We start from the raw sequence: 23,641 nt of genomic DNA, 5'->3' as shown, positions 1-23,641 counted from the left end.
TGTCCATAAAAGTTATGAACAAAACCGGTGACAACAGGCAGCCCTGATGGTGTCCAACTCTGACTTTAAACCAGTTGGACTTAATGCCAGCCATACGAACCAGACTCCTGCTCTGTTTATACAGGGACTGGATGGCTCGTAGCGAAGAGCCCAGTACCCAGTACTCCCCAAGCACCCGCCACAGAATACCCCAAGGGACATGGTCGAATGCCTTCTCCAGATCCACAAAACAAATGTTGACTGGTTGAGCAAACTCCCATGTACCCTCCAGGATCCTAGCGAGGGTAAAGAGCTGGTCCTGTGTTCTATGATCGGGGCGGAATCCGCATTGTTGTGCTTGGATCTGAGGTTCAACTATTAGTCGGACTCTCTTCTCCAGCACCCCCGCATAGACCTTACTGGGGAGGCTGAGGAGTGTGATCCCCTATAGTTGGAACACACCCTCCGATCCACCATTTTAAAAAGGGGAACCACCACCCTAGTCTGCCAGTCCAGAGGCACTGCCCCTGATGTACACGTGATGTTGCAAAGACATGTTAGCCAGGACTGCCCCACAACATCCAGAGCCTTGAGGGACCTGGGGCGAACTTCATCCACCCCTGGGGCCCTACCACCAAGGAGTTTCCCTACCACCTCGGCCACCTCAGCCCGAGTGATAGACGAGCCCCCCCGTTGAAAGTTGTTTTCCATGTTCTCACTGAACTCCTCCTACATCTGAGTTTTTGCCTCAGTGACAGCTGAAACCGCGAGCCGCTTGGCTCCTCGGAACCTGTTGGCTGCCTCTGGAGTCCCCCGAGCCAACCAGGCTTGATAGGACACTTTCTTCAGCTTGACAGCCCCCCTCACCCAGGGTGTCCACCACCGAGTGCGGGGATTGCCACCCCGACAGGCACCAACAACCTTGCAGCAACAGCTCTGTTCAGCTGCCTCAACAATGGAGGTCCAGAACATGGCCCACTCTGACTCAATGTCACCAGCCTTCCCCAGGATGCAATCGAAGCTCTGCAGGATGAGGGAGTTGAAGATCTTTCTGGCAGGTTCCTCTGCCAAATGTTCCCAGCAAACACTCAGCACACATTTTGGGCCTGCCAGGTCTGACCGGCATCCTCACCCGGCATATGATCCAAATCACCAAGGTGGTGATCAGTTGAAAGCTCAGCGCCTCTCTTCACCCAAGTGTCCAGAACATATGGCCACAGGTCTGATGATACGGCTATAAAGTCGATCATCAAAATGCGGCCTAGGGTATCCTGATGCCAGGTGTACTTGTGGACACCCTTATGCTCGACCATGGTGTTTGTAATGGACAAACTGTGATGGGCACCAAAATCCAATAACTGAACACCACTCGGGATCAGATCAGTGGGACCATTTCTCCCAATCGTGCACCTCCAGGTCTCAATGTCATTACCCACGTGAGCATTGAAGTCCCCCAGCAGAACAATGGAGTCCCCAGAATAAGTGTTCTCCAGCACCCCCTCTAGGGTCCCCAAGCACAAATAACAGTCAGAGCCCTTTCCCCATCCCAAAGGGGCAGAGAAATTACTCTCTTGTCCACTGAGGTAAACCCCAACATACAGGCGCTAAGCCGGGGGGCTATGAGTAAGCCCTCTCCTGCCTTATGCCTCTCACCCTGGCAATTCCAGAGAGCATCCAACCACTCTCAAGGAGATTGTTTCCAGAGCTCATACTGTCGAGGTGAGCCCAACTATATCTAGCCGGTACCTCTCAAACTCGTGCACCAGCGCAGGCTCTTTTTCCACCAGAGAGGTTACGTTCCATGTTCCAAAAGCCAGTTTCAGTAACCGAGGATCAGAACGCCAGGGCCCCCGACCCCAGCTGCCACACTATCCACAATGCACCAGACCCGGATTACAACTTCTCCAACAGGTGGTGGGTCCATGGGAGAGTGGACCCTTATTACTCCTTCAGGCTGAGCCTGGCCGGATCCCATGAGTGAAAGTCCAGCCACCAGGTGCTCGCCAATGAGGCTCACCAGGCCTGGCTCCAAGGTGAGGCCCCAGTAACCCAACTCTGGGCAAGGGAGGCTGTGTCCCTGTTCTTAACCTATTCATCCTTGTATTTATGTATCACTCTTTGTCTGGCCCATCACCTAGGACCAATTTGCCTTGGGAGACCCTACCAGGGGCTATTGCCCCCGACAACATAGCTCCTAGGCTCTAGGAGGCACGCAAACCCCTCCACCATGTTAAGGTGGTGATCCAGGGAGGGATCACTAAGGCATAAACATCAAATTTCTGATCCATTATTATTTCATTTATAATGACTGCTTTAGCCTTAAGTGCTCTTATATTGAGTAGGCCAAACTTTAGGTCTGAGGAAATGATACTACGCTCTGTTTCTGATGGTTTAATAGTGATTAGGTTATTGGGGCATGCTGTTTGATATTTTCTGGGTTTAAGTTTGATTCGGGGGACAGACACAGTCTTGATACTGTAACAAATGTTTATATTTCTTAGAGCAAGCTTTTGTAGATACACTCTTACTATGGGCAAAAAAATAGCCATTATCTGTAAGTGTATCCTTAAAATCACTTACCTGTTCGCTGTGTAATCTACTTGCCTGGTTTGCGCTGGTGGGTGGGATTAGTCAAGCCTGGTGTAGAACGTCCTTAATGTTCCCAGAGAGAACTGCAGAACCTAGACGACTAGGGTGAAGCCCATCCCGGTGCTAGAGGGCAGGACGTTCCCGAAACACTCCCAGTGGTCGACTTAGTCCATGCCGACAGTGCCACAACAAACCTGCAGCCAGGAGTGGAGTGCAAAGAGCCTGCTGTATGCCTCATATCCTCGTATGTAGGTGGGTAGGGGGCCGGAGACAACAATCCTGGCGTCCATCTTCTTCCGAGCGGTATCCAGAAGCGAATGGTAGTGCTCCTTCCGGACCCCGCTGCGGCGGGCAGAAGTGTTGTTCATTCCCACATGGAGAACGACGGTGCCAGAGTCCTCAGGCTGCCGCAGCGCTGAGGAAAGTCACCTGGCAACATCCAGGACTCGAGTACCTAGAAGACAGGAAACAGTAGTGTTACTTTTAGTGCCTGAGACTCTTAAATGTCTGACTATAGAGTCGCCAATAATAAGAACACAGCCCTGTTTAGCTCTCGGTCCCGGTGCAGGTGAGGGCCAGGAGCTGAGCACCTCAAACTGGTTGGTAGAGGTGAAAACTGGTTGCGGTAAACCAGTGGTTTTAATGAAGGACAATAAATTCATATGTGTAGTGCTGCAAATAATTTGTTAAATTAATTAACTGGCAGCAGAGAAGTAAGATTGTTTACTCAGATTCTATGACAACACAAAAACATCAGTGTGTTCGAGGCAAAATGACACATTTCTAAAAATGGTCTGGACATGTCGCTCCCCAGTGTCACTGTTATAAATTAGACCGATGTTAATCCCTTGAGGGTGAGCCTCTACCTGACCTCTGTCATGGCTAAATGCCATCAAAACCTCACAGAAATGTCTAGTGTAAAGCTTTCTCAGAAGAGTAGAGGCTCATTCTGCACCAAAGAGGAACATTCCCCATGTTGACTGAGCAGGTGTCCCCAAACTTTAGTCTCTGTAGTGTAGTATATAGCAGTGACCTGGCAACATAAGCCCCACTGTCTGTGAGTAGTGTACACTGCGCAGACTCAGAGAGAAACAGGCCCCATCTCTCTTAACCACAACTGTGGCCTTGTTGCTGTGACAACAGAGAGGAAGCAGAGGCCCAAGATAGTGCTCTCTCTGACCATCAGCAAACTGACCAGAACACACCACAAAGCACTGAGTTATCACCTCATCACCCCTCTGTGTACACACCTCCACTCTGCAGCACCGTTAGCAATGCTAATGCTAATCCTTTAGCCTGGAGGGCTGTGTGGACTGGGGGGCTGAGTTGAGTGTATGGTGGATATCTGTCTATATGATCTGACTATGTCATTTAAATCAGATCAACAACAAAGGGCAGGACACAGACCTCATTTCTCAGACACAGAAGGGTGATTTACATTTAGATTCACAGCATTTGAAAAAGTAAGAGAGTCTTTTTAGAGAGAAAGTGTCCTGTATCTATAAACAGAAGCACAGACACACACAGAGGGTGATATTTATTTATTAATGAAACAATATGAACACTCAATGACAAACACAGCACAATCCGGATTCCTTTAAGAAGCTAATTATGTTAAAACCATAAGAAATATAAACACAATTTAAAAACATTTAATGGATAGTAAAATATGTTTAAACTTATAATAAAATAAGTGCAGCTGAGAGACGAGAGAAAACACTATAATTAGATAATTAGAATAATCATAATTAGAACGCTGATGTAGACTGACCACATCAACTAACACTACATACAATAAATTTACATTAAAATTAAAATGTGTTTTAAGTTTTTTGTTTTGATTTTGCAACCCGGTCTCACAACTATTTGTGATATAGTCAAATATATAGTGGACTGCAATTTGTGACATAGTCTCATATTTTTGACATTTTATGTGACAATATCACAATCATACGTGTATGGGTAATTACCATACAAATCGTCATATCCGTGCCCCGTGTTATGTGACAGTAACACGGAAACTTCTTCTCATTAAGGCGTCATTATCATCCATTAATACCACAGTCTTATTTTTATTTACGAAAAATACAACATTACTAATTCATTATTTGCTAAAATATCGATGTTTTTTAGTATTAACCTTTTGAAAATTTGTCAAAATAGGGTTAATAAATGTTCTTGTTTGAGTTTAAGCTGAAGTAGGACACCAATAATAAGCATTGCTTAGGAGAAATTTTTTAATAATAAAATACTTTATGCCTTTGTTGGAATAAGAACCTTTTTTTTTTTTTTCATTCATTATCTGTAACCGCTTATCCAATTCAGGGTCACGGTGGGTCCAGAGCCTACCTGGAATCATTGGGCGCAAGGCAGGATTACACCCTGGAGGGGGCCGCCAGTCCTTCACAGAGCAACACAGAGACACACACACACACACACAAACACACACACACACACACATTCACTCACACACTCGGACACTTTTGAGTCGCCAATCCACCTTCTAACGTTTGTTTTTGGACTGTGGGAGGAAACCGGAGCACCCGGAGGAAACCCACGTGGACACAGGGAGAACACACCAACTCCTCACAGACAGTCACCCGGAGCGGGAATCTAACCCACAACCTCCAGGTCCCTGGAGCTGTGTGACTGCAACCCTACCTGCAGCTCCACTGTGCCGCCAGAATAAGAACCTATGTTATGTAATTCGCATTATGCCTTTTTCTTTGTTATGAGTAATGACGCCTGTAATGAGGAAGAGTTTTTGTGTTACTGTCACATAGTGTTTGTATGGTCATTGCTCATACGCTTATGACTGTAATATTGTTGCATAAAATGTTGAAAATATGCAACTATGTCACGAATATATGTGGCTATATCACAAATAGGGGTGAGACCGTGTTGGAGTTTGACTGTGAGAGAAAGAAAGATGGCACAAGGTGATAGTTTGATTAGATGTTTATGTGCTCCTCTGACTCTGTTTTTCTTCTCCACTAAAGACTCACTGCTCCTTCTCCATCCACAGTGTTGTAGTAAACGGGGGAGGAATCTGGTGCTGAATTGGAGATGAACAAAAGCATAGAGTAAATACACACACACACACAGAATCATAAACAAAATTGTGGTGGTTTAATGAGTAGGTCATACCTTTGCTTCTCTTGGTGCAGTAGACCACCGCTACAACAATGTGGAGAAAGACCACCGTGACCAGGGCAAAGGGGACGAAGGGCAGTGACGGTGGAGACTCTGCAATAAGAACATCATTCACTGACTTACACAAAGATCATGGAGCAAAACATTAAAAACTATCCTCAGTCTTAACAACGCTTTAGAAAAATGTGTCTCCGACACACACCCCACACATTTCTAAAAGGAGCAGCACATTCGCTGTGAAACGGTAATTACAGAAATGTGAAATCTGGGCCTGGAATTAGCTTTTACCTTTTTGGGAGGAAACTGTGGAGGAAGGTTCAGCTGCAGATGTGGGAATGATTTGATCAAGTGTTGAACTCGGTGTTGGAGGTGGGATCCCTGCGAGGAGAGAAGAGTCCATGATGAATGTTGTAGAGATGAGCACTGTGCTGGAACTACACTGGAAACTTCCAGAATCCCAAACATTTTACACAACTACATTAATTCTACAACTGATCCACACTCAATAATTCATCACACACTGATGACCTCAGGACTGGTCACTGGTAAAGACCAGCACTACCTTATGAAGATGGTCCTCTACCTGCATCACAACACATTCACACTGTTTTACCTTCGACAGTGAGACTGATGACTCTGTGTCCACTTCCTCCAGCATCACATCTGTACCATCCTCCATCCTCTTCAGTCAGGTGTGATATGAGCAGAGAGAGATTTCCTGGAGAATGAGAGTTGACCACCTGGAATTTCCCTTGGTACTCAATTTTCTTATTGGGAACTATTTCCCATGAGTCTTTCACAAAATTCCAATTTATATTCCTAGGTTTGGCTCGTAGTTCAGTGCAGTAACAGGGTAGCAAGACAGACTCTCCTTCATACGCTGTGATAAAACTTGTTTGACCACTTGCCTCCAGAGAACAGCCTGCAGAGTCACACAAGCATAAAGACTTTATTGTGAATTCAGGGTTGAGGAAGTGATGTTCGTTTTGGAATGTCAACATGATTTTTGTAGGATGTGTTAATAACTCTAACACATTGCACTGATGTTGTTCTACTGCTACAACAATCAGAAACTTCACACAATGACTTCACACACTTTACACACTTCACAAAGACTTCATTTCTGAAGCAGCGCAGACAAAGACCAAAGGTGTGTGTAGAGTGTCCCCAACACAACTGTAGACACCAGTGAAGATAAATGTAGTTCTGACATCATCATTACATTATGGATATTGATCAGAGAGGGTTTACCTTTAACAGTGAGTCTGACATCTATGTATTGACCCCATTTAGCCTCACACCTGTAATCTCCTCCATCCTCTTTAGTTAGTTGTGATATGAGCAGAGAGAGATTTCCTGGAGAGTGACAGTTAAATAGCTGGACTCTGTCTCTGTACCGAACACTCTTACTTGACACTTCTTCCCATTGCAACCCATTTATTTTCCATATTTTCCAGAAGTGTCCCTGAAGTGTATAGTTGGTGTCAGTGCAGTAACAGGGCAGCAGTGTATGCTCTCCAGTGTATGCAGTAATCTCAGTTTTCTGCATGTAGTTTTTCAGTGTACAACCTGCAGAAACATACCAGTGAACAAGGTAAAACAATGGAAAAGTATGATCACTGAAACACCCATGGACTTGGTCTATTGGAATATACTGTCAATGGCACAGCTGCATTGTATCTGAGATATACAACACCGTCACTACACACAGCAACAACAACACTCCTGAAGACCCACCTCCTCACAAACTACACAACTGAACCCCAACATATCATCACCCCTTTGTACACACACCTCCACTCTGCAGCACTGTTAGCAATGCTAATGCTAATCCTTTAGCCTAGAGGACTGTGTCAGAAAGTGGACTGGGGGCTGTGATGGTGCTGAAAAATGTTTGAAAGCAGCCATTCACATTGTTCAATTTTAACCCTTAAACTCCCAAATCTAGAGTGAGACTGCAACATAACTCTGAAGTGAGCTTTAAATGGTGGTGTTGTGTGTTGGAGGATCTACAGTAGGAGAGAGAATGAACTTACCTTCAGCCACATGGAGCACCAACAGCAGATAAACACACACCTGCATTCTTACTGAGATCCAGAACATACTCACTACACACAGTCACAACAACACTATAGCAATTACAGCCACAACTCCACCCTGATACTACTCTGCTACTGTAGCTGTGCAGCTCTGTCCACTCGACCTCACCCAGTCTACACTACACTACTCTAAACTACAGTAAACTACACTAAACTACAGTACACTACACTACACTAAACTACACTATACTAAACTACACTACAATAAACTACACTACACTACATTAAACTACACTAAACTACGCTACACTAAACTGCACTACACTAAACCACACAACACTACACTACAATAAACTGCACTAAACTACACTACTCTACACTAAACTGCACTACACTAAACCACACAACACTACACTACACTAAACTGCACTAAACTACACTACTCTACACTAAACTACATTAAAGTCTGTAACTCTCTCAGCAGAACTTCACCGGACTCTTCGCTGTTCTCTAATGAACACAGTAAACAGGAAAAAGGGTCTCTCATGCTCTCGCTCTCGCTCCCTCACTCTGCCCTTCTCAGACATTAAATATAGGTATGGGGTTGTGTTCTGTTGCATCCTCATTTCCTTTTCTATCACATCATCTACTATGTCACACATGCAGAAGGTAGAGAGTGGTCTAAGTCCATCCTTCAGTAAAAGCACTGTTACTTGTTAAAATAATGACTACGTTTGAAAACCTGGATCCAAAGAAACAAAAAAAAAAAAAAATCACTGTAGGAATGTTTGGAAATGGTCCTCATCAGTGGACACTGATGTTCACAGAAGTAAGTCCTTATCCAATTCAGGGTCACAGTTGGTCCAGAGCCTGCCCAGAGTCACTGGACACAAGGTGGGAACAAACCCTGGAGGGTGCGCCAATCCTTCACAGGGTGACACACACTCACACATTCACTCACACACTCACACCTATGGAAACTGTTCCTCCTCCCAGTGTGTGTTTTTGGACTGTGGGAGGAAACCGGAGCAGCCATGTTTCAGTAGAAGACATTAAAACTGACCCCATAAAGAGAGTCTTGTTCTCTTTCTCTGATCTTGTGTCATGGCCTTAAACAGCACCAGAGGGACTTCTCTCTGTTTCTAGTTCAAGGGTCAGGGCTTATCTCCAGAGGAACACATTTTTGATTCCAGCTTTTCCTCAGCAGTGAACCGCACACAAACAGCTGACTGTGTTTATTGTCTGCTCCTACTTCATTCCCCATGTTGACTGAGCAGGTGTCACCAAACTTTAGTCTCTGTAGTGTAGTATATAGCAGTGACCTGGCTACATAAGCCCCTCTGTCTGTGAGTAGTGTCCACTGCACAGACTCAGAGAGAATCAGGCCCCATCTCTCTTAACCACAACTGTGGCTTTGTCGCTATGACAACAGAGAGGAAGCAGAGGAAAAAAAAATATATCTCTCACCATCTACAAACTGACCACAACACACCACAGAGCACACCATCATCACCTCTGTACACACTGCTGCAGAGGACAAGCAGGATGTGTGTGTGTGTGTGTGTGTGTGTTTGCAGACAACAGCAGGTCACATGGCCACTGTGAGCTACTCAAAGTCTTGTGTGACTTTCCATCAGCCTCCATCAGTACACAGCGTCTAAAAGAATAATGTAATACTGTGGGCGGTTCTGGGGTTGTGGGTTCCAACCCCACATAAGGTGAATGTATGTGAGGAGTGTGGTGTGTTCTCCCTGTGTCTGCGTGGGTTTCCTCCAGGTGACTGTCTGTGAGGAGTGTCGTGTAGACGCAAACTAGATGTAACACCACTGTACAAAGTGAAGACAGATCTTGACCAATAGAGAAGGGGATGTCTGAGACGTTGTGTTCTTCTGTTAAGCAGATAAATATGGAACACTCTACTAACTTCTGGAACACTTCTACTAAGAAGTAGCTGTGGTCTGAGCTCGTCACAGTTTCACTTCCTGAATCTTAAAGTCATCAGCTTGTCTCTAAATATAAAGCGTGGTTAATCCATGTTCAGTCAGAGACACAATCAACATCTGTGTATCATTCAGAGGAATGGAGATCAATGTATAGATTCTGATGTAAATTATTAACATGTTGACACTGGTATAATTCATTCATTCATTGTCTGTAAGTCCTTGTGTAGTTCAGGGTCGCGGTGGGTCCAAGGTGGGAACACACCCAGGAGGGGGCACCAGTCCTTCACAGGGTGACACACACACACACATTCACTCACTCACTCACACCTACAGACATTTTGGAGTCACCAATCCACCTACCAACGTGTGTTTTTGGACCATGGGAGGAAACCCGAGCACCCGGAGGAAACCCATGCAGACACAGGGAGAACACACCACACTCCTGACAGACAGTCACCTGGAGCAGGAATTGAACCCACAACCTCCAGGACCCTGGAACTGTGTGACAGAGACACTACCTGCTGCATCAGCGCGTGGGTCAGTGGTATTATTATTAATTATTATTATTATTAATATTATTTTTATTATTATTATTATTATTATTATTATTATTATTATTATATGACCATGATGGAATATAAAGGCTGTTGTTGTTGGTGGGGGTCGTGGTGGTGTATCTTTCTGTTTTCAAATAAAGTGCCCTTCCACAGTTCTCTCTATAACTGACCACCAGGATGTGTGTGTGTGTGTGTGTGTGTCTGTGTGTGTCTGTGTGTGTCTGTGTGTGGTGTGAGTGTGTGTGTGTGTGTGTGTTAACTCCAGTGTAGAGCTGCTGAGAGAGTGTGTATCAGTGTGTGTTAAACTCCAGTGTAGAGCTGCTGAGAGAGTGTGTATCAGTGTGTGTTAAACTCCAGTGTAGAGCTGCTGAGAGAGTTTGTATCAGTGTGTGTTAGACTCCAGTGTAGAGCCGCTGAGAGATTGTGTATTGGTGTGTGTTAAACTCCAGTGTAGAGCAGCTGAGAGTGTATGTATCGGTGTGTGTTAGACTCATTCAGCCGTGTACAGCCCCTCAGGAGTTTGATGGGTCTTTGTTGGACTTCCAGAACAAATCCTCCAAAGGTGTCGGCTGAACTGGAACTCAGGGTTCTGTAGTGAGGAGACACGGATGTGTCAGGGTTCAGTGCGGGTCGTCCCTCCTCTTTCTACAGGAGAAGAGGCTGCTGCAGTGACCTGAAGTGACCGAGTGCAGTGTGTTAATAAACAGTAGTGTTTTCTTTTGCAGGATCAGGTGACCTACTCCACTGTGGTCCACAGCAACAACAGAACAACACCCGCAGTGACTGACTCTGGAGAGAGGTCCGAGTACGCCACCATCAGACTCAACTAATCCCTAATGACCCTATCACACCCCGTCCCTTCTAAAGAGTCACATGGCTGTGTGTTTGAACTGGTCCTTTTCCTTTGATGATGTTATTTGAACTGTATTCTGTAATAAAAGCTCATACTCTCTGGGCTCCTGAGCTGCTGTGGGGTCTCTCTCCTCCTCCAGCAGCATTAGTTATTAGAATATGCTCCTTTTTATTCAGAGTTGATGACGTCTGCTCTCGGTTTCATTTGAGGAATTAAATAGTGCCACTGTTTGATCTCAGTCTATATCTATTGTTGTGTGTTGATTTCATCATTGTTGTTTGAGAGCAATGTCATTACTGAGAGCGTTGCTGAAAACTAGCAAAAGTGTGCACAACATAACACAGCCTCCATCTGAATCATAGACCCCCAGCTACGTTAAGGTGCCCCCCCCCCCCCCCCCCCGTGGACACAGACATTCACTTCTTGCACACATCTCAATAGAAAAGTAAGGGATTAAATGGGAGACCTTAAAGCAGCCGTACATGAGTCACCATGCTCAATGCCAAGTGTTGTCTAGAAGGGTGTAACCCCCTCCAGCACTGAGCTGTGGAGCAGTGGATCTGTGTTCTCTGGAGTGATGGAGATCTAATACCTTGGGCCTGAGTCGGTACCTGACTTCTCTCACGGCAAACTGACCACAACACACCACAGAGCACTGAGTCATCACCTCATCACCACCTCTGTGACAGGGGGAAAGGGGGCTGGCAAAGTATGCAGAGCCACAGCTGGACTACAGTCTGTGATTGTAGAACTACAAAGTGCTCCTGTGTGGTCAGTGGAGCTGATAAAGTGGACAGTGAGTGTAGAAACAAGGAGGTGGTTTTAATGTTATGGCTGATCTGTGTTTACTCCCCATCCCCCACCAGTGCGCTGAAGAGAGTCCAATAAGAGGAAGTCAATGAGGAAACACGCTGCTGCAGAGGCTCAACAGGGAGTGTGTGTGTGTGTGTGTGTGTGTGTGTGTGTGACAGAGTTTTAAAGCAGGTCACATGACCACTGTGGGCTACTCAAGGCCTAGACTGAGACTCCCATCAGCCTCCATCAGTGCACAGCGTCTAAGAGAATGATTTAAATTGTAAATTAATTCTATATTTAACCATTGTGTGTTAATGATATTTGATGCTGTATTCACTCGAGAGTCTTATTTATTTATTAAACCACATTATACACCCATCATGACACAAACAGAATCTATAACACACTGAATCACTGTCCGTCAGAATCAGAATGATATATTATATTATAGAAAAGTTCAAATGGAAAAGATCAACAAGAAATTTAGACAAATAATAAAGTAAATGCAGCAGAGAGTCGAGAGGAAACTTTAAATTTACTGTAGAATGAACACAACGCAAACTGTAGACAATATTAATACTTCATAATCAATAAAAATATCAAATAATCGTTTGTGTTTGTGTGTGTGTGTGTGTGTGTGTGTGTGTGTGTGTGTGTGTGTGTGTGTGTGTGTGTTAACTGTGTTTGATACAGGCATATTCTGTAGTATCTCCAGTGTCCAGCAGTGTGTGTGCTGATGTTGATGGTTTGTTGTGGACCACAGTGGAGTACGTCACATCGTCCTGCAGCAACAACACATTCAGAAACACTACGTTACCCCCTGGGCTTATTAACCTTTAACAAACAGAGTGACACTGACCCCTTACAGTGAGTTTTACCAGAACTAGAAAACACATTTCTATAAATCTGCAGTGTGTGTTATTACATGTGTGTGTAATGTTGGAGTAAACACACTCCTACAGAAACACTCACCTGTTCCTGCTCCTCCTGGTGTGTGTCCTTTTTGTTTACAGTAGCGTACAGCACGAGAGCATCATCCTGTTGAAACACAAATTCAGCCAATCACACGCTTTCTGAACACAATAAAACCTTCCTATGGAGCTTTTGCCTCCACATCTGAAAAGCAGCTTTAAACCCTGGATGGAAACCACAGAGTCTCAACAAATGCCTGAGAACTGCCGAGAGAGAAACAGCGGAGGTGGAAAACTAAAGGAAAACACAGGGAATGCTCCCGGATTCAGGAGTTTGGAAAAAGCAGTGAGGTCAGTCTCTGTGCTGCAGTGGCGTAGTGCAGGTCTTACCTGAGTCTCCTGACCTCCTCTACTTCCTGTCTGACTCTCCGTCCGTCCTCGTCTCTGAGCTGTAGAATTAAAGCAGAGACTCACACACAGCAACTGGACTGAGCTCCCAACACTGTGTGTGTGTGTGTGTGTGTGTGTGTGTGTGTGTGTGTACCTCTATATCTCCAGCAGATGACTCCTCCAAGTGCCATCCACAGCAATGAAACCCCCACAGCAGCGCAGATGGTGTTGTTCTTTGATGAATCTGAAAGAACAGAGAGAGTGATGTGTGTGTGATGGTGGGGGTCTCTGATTAAAGACCTGTGTATTTTTAAATGAATTGACTCCAATCCTTTTGTGACTGGGTCTGGACCTTCTCTGCCTTGTTCCTCTGTAGTGGATGTTGTAGGAATAGCTGCTATTTTGGAATCTGCAAACAGAGAATTGTCCATTGAGTTTACTGTAGGTTCAGGTGTATGACAAGCACAACAGTCCAACCAAGTATAGAGCTGGTGTAGTCTTCAGAATAATGGAGTGCTCTGAAACTCTGAAGTTGCCAGACAGGAATCTATGGTCACACTGTCCAGTGCCAAGCATCAGTCAGAAAACTGCCGCTCAGACTTGGGTTGTAGAGCAGGTAAAAGACACTGTGGAGTTACAGTTGTCCATTCAGTACATCTAGAACTAGCCTGTAGAGTCACATAGGTGTAGATCCATGTCCCCACTCTTGCTCTTAAGGAACACCAACACTGCTCATAAATGTAATGTAAGTGTTACTCCAACAGGTTTAATGGGTTCAAATCAAGTAAAGCATAACCACAAAACACAGAAAACACACTTAAGTGATAAAGCAATATACAGACATACAACACTCCCCCAGACATTAAACTCCAACTTTGACATAGACCATTCTAAATCACTAATAACATTCATTCATTCATTATCTGTAGCCCTTATCCTGTTCAGGGTTGTGGTGGGTCCAGAGCCTACCTGGAATCATTGGGAGCAAGGCGGGAATACACCCTGGAGGGGGCGCTAGTCCTTCACAAGGCATCACTAATAACATTAATTTATTAATTCATTATCTGTAACCGCTTATGCAGTTCAGGGTCACGGTGGGAACCTACCTGGAATCAGTGTGCGCAAGGCAGGAATACACCCTGGAGGGGGTGCCAATCCTTCACAGGGCAACACACGCTCACCCATTCACATTTACAGACACTTCTGAGTCACCAATCCACCTACCAACAAAGAAACCGGAGCACCCGGAGGAAACCCACACAGACACTGGGAAATCACACCAACTCCTCACACCCTGAGTGGGAATTGAACCCACAACTTCCAGGACCCTGAAGCTGTGTGACTGTGACACTACCTGATGCGCCACCATGCCACCCTCACTAATAACATGTGAGAACAAAATAATAAAATAATGGTGGCAGAGCAGAGACCCAAGGTCAGAAGAATTACTCTGTAAATTTCCAGAATTGCTGCGTGACTCATTTTACACTTCAACATTTAATCTAACACACACCAAGACTAATTCCTTACACATAGAAAACCTCAGGATGAGTCACTGGTAAATACAAACATCGCAATAGATTCACATTGTGTTTTACCTTCAACATCTAGAAGGATGGGAGTGATGTCACTGTATCCACTTCCTGCATCTTCTTCTCTGTCCTCTTCAGTCAGGTCTGATATGATAACAGAGATTTTTGTTACAGTGAACATTAACCAGCTGGATTCTGTCTCTAATATTTTAAGGTTTGTCACTTCCCATGTGCTCTGGCTCTTTTCCCACCTGAGTTACTTATGCTGAGCTTGTAGAGAAGTGCAGTAATAACGCAACAGCATCCTATTAAGGCTGTGATAGTGTTTTGACCTCTTCCCGACAGAGACATATACAAGAATACAGACTTCACTTTGAATCTGGTTTTGAGGAAGCCATTCAGGTTTGTTTTTATAAATGATTTAATAGACTCTGTTTTGCATGGACTGAGGAACTGCACTTAATACACTGTAAAAAGTGGCAAACTATATCACTGAAGTGGTTTATTGAAGTCAAACTGTGGATGATCAGTGTTTATTGGAGTTTAATAAAACTATGTAATCTTCTTGTTCCCACATGAAGTGTTTGGAGGGTGAGCTGATGAACTGTGTGTTACAGTGGAGGCTGTAGATTTGCTGCATTTCCTGACCAATGAGCAGCTTAATGATAAAGAAGACTGACCACACACCTGACCACTGCAAACAGAAGCATTTCACAACACTTTCATTGCACTGATGTTGTTCTACTGCTACAACAATCAGCAACTTCACACAATGACTTCACACACTTTACACACTTCACAAAGACTTCATTTCTGAAGCAGCGCAGACAAAGACCAAAGGTGTGTGTAGAGTGTCCCCAACACAACTGTAGACACCAGTGAAGATAAATGTAGCTCTGACATCAACATTACATTATGGATATTGATCAGAGAGGGGTTACCTTTAACAGTGAGACTGATGAATGTCAATCCACTTCCTTTAGCTTTACATCTGTACAGTCCTCCATCCTCTTCAGTCAGGTGTGATATGAGCAGAGAGAGATTTCCTGGAGAGTGAGAGTTAAACAGCTGGACTCTACCTCTGTACTGAGCACTCCCACTGAATATATCTTTCAAACGGTTTTTGCTTGGATTATGTTTCCTCCAGGTAAATGTCTCAGGTGTAGATCTGGTGTCAGTGCAGTAACAGGGCAGCAGTACTGACTCTCCAGTGTATGCAGTAATCTCTTTTGTTTCCCTGTAGTTTTCCAGTCTGCATCCTGCAGAAACACAGCCGTGAATGTTCTTCATCTTTAAACACCTTTGAACTTATAGAATTTCATAAAAAGGCGATTATTGATTAGCCGGTCATCATGTGACTTTCCTATTTTGTACATAACAATGTACTTGATTGTTTAAATATAATGTACATTTTAATGTTACGATAAAAAAAGAACATTCTTAAGGTAGATATTGTTCAACAACGTGAAGAAAAAAGTGTAAATGTATGATCAATAAAACAGTTGTCTTAAAACAAAGTCATGGACCTTGAAGGCGTTTTAAAAATGACAATGTAGCAGCATCAGACCGGTTTTGAATCATATGACTTCAGTCTCTGTTCAGTTTTAACCCTTAAAGTCCCAAATCTACAGTGAGACTGCAACATAATTCTGAAGTGAGCTTTAAATGGTGGTGTTGTGTGTTGGAGGATCTACAGTAGGAGAGAGAATGAACTTACCTTCAGCCACATGGAGCACCAACAGCAGATAAACACACACCTGCATTCTTACTGAGATCCAGAACACACTCACTACACACAGTCACAACAACACTACAGCAGTTACAGCCACAACTCTACCCTGATACTACTCTACTACTGTAGCTGTGCAGTTCTGTCCTCAAGTGTACACTCGACCTCATCCAGTCAACACTACACTACACTACAGTACTCTACACTAAACAACACTAAACTACACTAAACTAAAGCCTGTAAATCAGCAGAACTTCATCGGACTCTTCACTGATCCTTAATGACAACACAGTAAACAGGAAGTGTGCTCTTTCTAACAAACACTAAAAACAGTGTTGCACCTGATATCAATCATGTGTTTCATCCTCTTTTTTCTTCTTTTTCACATCCTCCACTATTTCTCACATGTAGAAAGTGATGGTCTAAGTGCACCTTTCAGTAAAAGCCTGTTTTTTGTAGAATCACCACTGCAGTAAACCTAAATGAACCAGTAAAAAACTTGAGAACAAGAACAAAAGCAGCAGCTCAGAGAAGAACTGAAGAACTGAAATGTGGAAATGTTTGGAAACACTCTTTAGAATAGCATCTTTAAGCTTCTTTAAAGTGACCCTCTAGTGGACACTGCTGATCTATAATTAGTCAGGGGTCAGTAAATTAAGATCAAGCTTAATCAAGTGAAAGGAGACAAGTCAAAATTCAAAGCATGTTTTAATATGTTATTTATGTGTGACACTATACAACCAATCACAATTACTTTAATAATATTAAAAAACTGTGGAATCCATTCAACAGACAGCCTGCAGGTTCTGGGGCTCACTCTCTATCCGAGGACACTGTGGTCATATATGGAGTGTTGATCAGTTTGTAGGTGCCTTAATGCTCTGGTGATCACTTCTAAAGGTCCACTGTTAATGTGTGGATAAGACATGTAGCTCATTGGGTGGTCTTTTGATTAGATGTGTACAGAAGAAGTTGGTCTGTTGATCAGGTTGAAGGGTGTCATCCTGATTTTCAGTTGTTTTTTCTCTACTGTAGATTCAATGACACTTTCTCATACACAGTGTCATAAGGAACCGTGGAGGACTCTGATGCTTAGATGGAGAAGATGAAAATAGCAGAGGATAAATACACACACACACACACACACACACACACACACAAACACACACACACTCACACAGAAACATAAACAGGATGTTGGTGGTTGAATCAACCTGATATTATGGCTGAAAAGTGCCTATGCTACTAAAAGACCACACCAGCTAAAACGTACATTTAACTACGTTAAACTTGATTTTACCCCCTAGCCTCTAAGGCCGCTTGGAAAACGGCATGCTGAACCACAGCATTCAAGTAGAAGATTATTTAACTTTTTTTAGTGGAAAAATGTGTAGGGCAGCACGGTGGTGCAGCAGGTAGTGTCACAGTCACACAGCTTCTGGAGGTTGTGGGTTCGAATCCCGCTCCAGGTGACTGTCTATGAGGAGTTGGGCCCAATGATTCCAGGTAGGCTCTGAACCCACCGCGACCCTGAATTGGATAAGCAGTTACTGATAATGATTGAATGAATGAATGAATATATATATATATATATATATATATATAATATCTGTCTGTGTAGGATATTTTATTTTGCTTGACACCAAGACCTCCCTCTAGACTTATGTGTATATATATATATATATATATGTGTGTGTGTGTGTGTGTGTGTGTGTGTGTGTGTGTGTGTGTGCGTGTGTGCTTTTGTATACTGCATTTTTTGTGTTTCTATACATGTGGCATATCATTTGATTGTAAAAATTTTCTGAACATTTTTCCAGTAAAAAAAGTTAAATAATCTTTTACTTGAATTCTTTGGTTCAGCATGCCGTTTTCCAAGCGGCCTTAGAGGCTAGGGGGCGCATATCAAGTTTAAAGTAGTTAAATGTATGTTCTAGCTGGTGTGATGTTTTAGTAGCATAGGCACGTTTCAGCCATGATATCAGGTTGGGTTGAATGATGTAGGACATACCTTTGCTTCTCTTGGTGCAGTAGACCACCGCTACAACAATGTGGAGAAAGACCACCGTGACCAGGGCAAAGGGGACGAAGGGCAGTGACGGTGGAGACTCTGCAATAAGAACATCATTCACTGACTTACACAAAGATCATGGAGCGAAACATTAAAAACTATCCTCAGTCTTAACGCTTTAGAAAAATGTGTCTCCGACCCACACCCCACACATTTCTAAAAGGAGCAGCACATTCGCTGTGAAACGGTAATTACAGAAATGTGAAATCTGGGCCTGGAATTAGCTTTTACCTTTTTGGGAGGAAACTGTGGAGGAAGGTTCAGCTGCAGATGTGGGAATGATTTGATCAAGTGTTGAACTCGGTGTTGGAGGTGGGATCCCTGCGAGGAGAGAAGAGTCCATGATGAATGTTGTAGAGATGAGCACTGTGCTGGAACTACACTGGAAACTTCCAGAATCCCAAACATTTTACACAACTACATTAATTCTACAACTGATCCACACTCAATAATTCATCACACACTGATGACCTCAGGACTGGTCACTGGTAAAGACCAGCACTACCTTATGAAGATGGTCCTCTACCTGCATCACAACACATTTATTTAATTCACCTTCAAAAATTATTTCAATGTCTCTGTATCCACTTCCTTCAGCTTCACATTTGTACCATCCTCCATCCTCTTCAGTCAGGTGTGATATGAGCAGAGAGAGATTTCCTGGAGAGTGAGAGTTAAACAGCTGGACTCTGTCTCTCTCCTGATGAATGTCAATGGGGAAAATTTCAATTTGGCTCTTGACTCTCTTCCAGGTGAAATTCTTGGGTTTGGCTCGTAGTTCAGAGCAGTAACAGGGCAGCAGGACTGACTCTCCTAGACGTGCTCTGATAGATGTTGTACTGTGGTCCAGAGCACAACCTGCAGAAACACAAGAGCATAAAGAGTCTGCTCTGAATTAACAGAATAACTGTGCTTTAATGTAACTCAGTAAAATGGTCAGAGGGAGTTAGTGGTGAACCTGGTCATCATCAGTTAAACAAGATTTTAAAACTACTGTAAATATGAACCTAAAGTGGGTGACTGAAGTGGTTTATTGAAGTCAAACTGTGGATGATCAGTGTTTATTGGAGTTTAATAAAACTATGTAATTTTCTTGTTCCCACATGAAGTGTTTGGAGGGTGAGCTGATGAACTGTGTGTTACAGTGGAGACTGTAGATTTGCTGCATTTCCTGACCAATGAGCAGCTTAATGATAAAGAAGACTGACCACACACCTGACCACTGCAAACAGAAGCATTTCACAACACTTTCATTGCACTGATGTTGTTCTACTGCTACAACAATCAGCAACTTCACACAATGACTTCACACACTTTACACACTTCACAAAGACTTCATTTCTGAAGCAGCGCAGACAAAGACCAAAGGTGTGTGTAGAGTGTCCCCAACACAACTGTAGACACCAGTGAAGATAAATGTAGTTCTGACATCATCATTACATTATGGATATTGATCAGAGAGGGGTTACCTTTAACAGTGAGTCTGATGCCTGTGGATGCACTCCATTTAGTCTCACACCTGTATTGTCCTCCATCCTCTTCAGTCAGGTGTGATATGAGCAGAGAGAGATTTCCTGGAGAGTGAGAGTTAAACAGCTGGACTCTGTCTCTGTACTCAGCAGAAAGGGTTATGGTAGTCCGACTGTTTCCATTTTCTTTCTTCCAAATGACTGTCTCAGGTGTAGAGTTGGTGTCAGTGCAGTAACAGGGCAGCAGTACTGACTCTCTAGTATATGCAGTAATCTCTTTTATCCCCCCGTGATTTTCCAGTGTGCATCCTGCAGAAACACAGCAGTGAATGTTCTTCATCTTTAAACACCTCTGAACATGTGGAAGTTCTTCAAAATGAAGCTTGACGTTCTCACAACAATGTGTCATCACCTGCACAACACCCGCTTCATCACAAACAGAGCATTACTTTAAAGACGTCTTTATAAAAAGAGATCACTGACCAGTCCAGACTCCAATCTACTGTTCCTCATTTTAACCACACTGTCAGAAACAGAGAGGATTGTACAGGTACATTTCTGTTTAACAAGTAAAAACAATGGAAATGTACCATCAAAGGAACAACAGTGGTCTTGGTCTATTGGAATATCCTACTCTCATGTTTCTAACTGAAGTTACTGAAGACCTGTGCTTAAGGGGACCACCCCAGTGATGTGAGGGGGATCACCCCAGTTACAGTGTGGTATCTGTTACTGAGAGTGTTCTGGAGAGAACGCTGTTCTGACTCTATCACAATGATGGGAGAAAATCACCTCGGCTTGAGTGGAGGTTCCATACAGAACCATGAAGACTCCAGGAAGCTCTTGTGTTACTAATGTTTCATGTCCTGGTCACATGCTTCACGAAAAAAGGCTCCCACCACTGCTACAAGTCAAGGAGCCCATTTCAGTTCCAATCTAGCATCTCTTCAGCAGAATCTGAAGCTCTAACTGGACTGTGGTGGACAGTGGACAGTAGGAGAAGAGATGAACTTACCTTCAGCCACATGGAGGACAAGCAGAAGATAAAAACACAGCTGCATTGTGTCTGAGATCTACAACACCGTCACTACACACAGCAACAACAACACTCCTGAGGATCCACCTCCTCACAAACTGCACAACTGAACACTAACACACACCAGTGTCCTCAACTCCACAACATTCCCCACAATATCAGCACTAAACTAAAGCCTGAGTGCTTTACTGGACTTTTCCACAACGTCAGAGAGGAACTGTGAAATCATTATGAGAACGTTGTGAATGTGAAAGGCTATGTTTATGGTCAGAAATGTGGAGCAGGTGCTGTATTTAGTTTAATGTGAAGTAAGTGGTGTGTCCTAAGCAGAGATTAGAAATTAATGAATATGTTTACTCGCGTTACTGTATTTGGGTAGTTTTTTTTTTTGTACTCTGTACATTTTTAAGTTGTTTTTAAATAGTAGGTTTTTTTTTAAAAGTAGTTTTTACTAATGTACATTTTGCTTAAAGTATTGCACTTCACTACATGAGTAAAATAGTAAATCTAAATGCAGGAAAAAATAAGAGACTACCTGAGTGAATGCTGGCCTGGAGAGCAATCTACTGCTAAAATCACAAGAAATATGGAGACGTACACTTGTATTACCAGAGCAGACCCAGGTGATTGTGAAACCCGTCCAATTAAGAGTTGATCAGGAAAGAAATGAACCCCAGGCCATATTTTAGGGACCACTTCGGCTTCAAGTGCAAGAAAGGTGACATGTTTATAATGCAGTGTGAGCTGTGATTGCCGTGAGAGAATTATCAATTTATGAAAACCCAACATCAAACATGCACATGTACATCACATACTGGTAGGTGAAATAACAGTTGTACCATTGTGTTGGTAGTTAAAAATAAGTTTTCTCATTTTAGTAAGAGGCTCAAATTAGCAGAAAATACATCAGTCTGTGACTCTATTGGCCTTTGTGTTACAACCCGATCTGCAATAGTTTTTTTTTTTTCTATCCCCCACACTTTCCCATGATTTATTAATGTTTTTTAATACATTTTCTGTTATTTTGAAGTGGCTAAATATGAAGTACTTACAGTTCAGGGTCTAGAGCCTACCCAGACTCATGGGACACAAGGCAGGATCCTAGAGGGGGTGCTAGTTCTTAAATTTAATTGGTAAAAAAAAAAATATTATTTTTTTAATTAAAACCAACTGGTTTGAAATGTATATCCCCTTGTCCTTTTTGCACTACACAGGAGTCCCTCCCCCCCACACACACACATATACAGATAAAAAAGTAAAGTTTTACCTGTACCTGAATAAAATATCATCAAAGTTACAGTACTTTTACTATAGTAGAATATTTTAGTACTCTTTCCACCTCTGGTCCTAACTGCACGATAAGAGATGTTTTCTTTGTTCAGACAGGGATCTTGTTCCAGGGCTGGAGCTACTTATTTCCTGGGTATTACACATGGTCTGTTCCACAACAGTGACCCAGCTTAAATAGCTGACATTCCACAGCACTTTGCATTTATCTTATCCTCAAACTAACCATAAAGGAACAGGAACCCATTTACTCAACAATCTGCAGCAAAGTTTTATATAAAATATTTTCAGAGCACTCTTTTAGAAAGTGGTGGGGACAAAATATCACATTTCATAAAGCGGTGGGGACATGTCTCTATTGTCCCACTGTAAACTAGTACTATGTTTATACGTGGCTGACCTCATGTGATGAGAGACTCAGAGAGAAACAGGCCCCATCCCTCTTAACCACAACTGTGGCCTTATCGCCATGACAACAGACAGGAAGCAGAGGCCCAAGATAGTGCTCTCTCTGACTTTCAGCAAACTGACTACAACACACCACAGAGCACTGAGTTATCACCTCATCACCCCTCTGTACACACACCTCCACTCTGCAGCACCGTTAGCAATGCTAATGCTAATCCTTTAGCCTGGGAGGCTGTGTCAGAAAGTGGACTGGGGGGCTGTGATGTTGTTGAAAAATGTTTGAAAGCAACCATTCACACTGTTCAGTTTTAACCCTTAAACTCCCAAATCTAGAGTGAGACTGCAACATAATTCTGAAGTGAGCTTTAAATGGTGGTGTTGTGTGTTGGAGGATCTACAGTAGGAGAGAGAATGAACTTACCTTCAGCCACATGGAGCACCAACAGCAGATAAACACACACCTGCATTCTTACTGAGATCCAGAACACACTCACTACACACAGCCACAACAACACTACAGCAGTTACAGCCACAACTCCACCCTGATACTACTCTACTACTGTAGCTGTGCAGCTCTGTCCTCAAGTGTACACTCCACCTCACCCAGTCTACACTACACTACACTCCAGTACACTACACTACACTACACTACACTAAACTAAAGTGTGTAACTTCAGAGGAACACATTTTAAATACATTTTTGATTCCTGTCACGCCCTCGTCTCGTCACCTCTGTTTTCCCCGGTCATGTGCTCTTTTTAGCACATGGCTATGTTTTGTTTATGTCCTTGTCTCCGCCCTTTTCCCGCCTTTGTTCCGCCTCCTTGTCCGTGTCATGTGTTAACCCGTCCTCCTCGTTATCTGTCCAGGTGTGTCTCATTTGTGTCAGCATTTAAGCCC

At 43.4% G+C, this 23,641-nt stretch overlaps 2 protein-coding genes across 2 annotated transcripts; both read right to left on the bottom strand.

The window, feature by feature from the left end:
* Positions 1-12,582: 12,582 nt before the first annotated feature.
* Positions 12,583-16,590, bottom strand: LOC136702751 (uncharacterized). The gene is made up of 8 exons (XM_066677892.1): positions 16,459-16,590; positions 15,683-16,000; positions 14,808-14,885; positions 13,562-13,618; positions 13,364-13,453; positions 13,210-13,268; positions 12,881-12,946; positions 12,583-12,690 (listed from the first exon to the last, which is right to left on the bottom strand). Exons 1-8 carry the CDS (start codon positions 16,502-16,504, stop codon positions 12,583-12,585), a joined length of 822 nt encoding a protein of 273 aa, XP_066533989.1. The 5' UTR covers positions 16,505-16,590.
* Positions 16,591-18,761: 2,171 nt separating this feature from the next.
* On the bottom strand, positions 18,762-23,437 carry LOC136702750 (polymeric immunoglobulin receptor-like). The gene is made up of 4 exons (XM_066677891.1): positions 23,163-23,437; positions 20,011-20,319; positions 19,097-19,399; positions 18,762-18,862 (listed from the first exon to the last, which is right to left on the bottom strand). Exons 1-4 carry the CDS (start codon positions 23,206-23,208, stop codon positions 18,762-18,764), a joined length of 759 nt encoding a protein of 252 aa, XP_066533988.1. The 5' UTR covers positions 23,209-23,437.
* Between the last annotated feature and the right edge of the window lie 204 nt (positions 23,438-23,641).

Source organism: Hoplias malabaricus, chromosome 7 (genome assembly GCF_029633855.1).
Source record: "Hoplias malabaricus isolate fHopMal1 chromosome 7, fHopMal1.hap1, whole genome shotgun sequence".
Lineage (NCBI taxonomy): Eukaryota > Metazoa > Chordata > Actinopteri > Characiformes > Erythrinidae > Hoplias > Hoplias malabaricus.
This window is presented reverse-complemented; position numbering and strand designations above follow the sequence as displayed.

What these genes read in the sequence shown, in the direction of transcription:
- LOC136702751 (XM_066677892.1), bottom strand. Translation starts at nt 16,504, where the DNA reads ATGCAGGTGTGTGTTTATCTGCTGTTGGTGCTCCATGTGGCTGAAG. An exon ending in GGTGCTCCATGTGGCTGAAG is followed by an intron (nt 16,001 to 16,458) that starts GTAAGTTCATTC and finishes GTGTTTCTGCAG; the next exon opens with GATGCAGACTGGAAAACTAC. An exon ending in CATCCTTCTAGATGTTGAAG is followed by an intron (nt 13,619 to 14,807) that starts GTAAAACACAAT and finishes CTCTGTTTGCAG; the next exon opens with ATTCCAAAATAGCAGCTATT.
- LOC136702750 (XM_066677891.1), bottom strand. Translation starts at nt 23,208, where the DNA reads ATGCAGGTGTGTGTTTATCTGCTGTTGGTGCTCCATGTGGCTGAAG. An exon ending in GGTGCTCCATGTGGCTGAAG is followed by an intron (nt 20,320 to 23,162) that starts GTAAGTTCATTC and finishes GTGTTTCTGCAG; the next exon opens with GATGCACACTGGAAAATCAC. An exon ending in CATCAGACTCACTGTTAAAG is followed by an intron (nt 19,400 to 20,010) that starts GTAACCCCTCTC and finishes GTGTTTCTGCAG; the next exon opens with GTTGTGCTCTGGACCACAGT.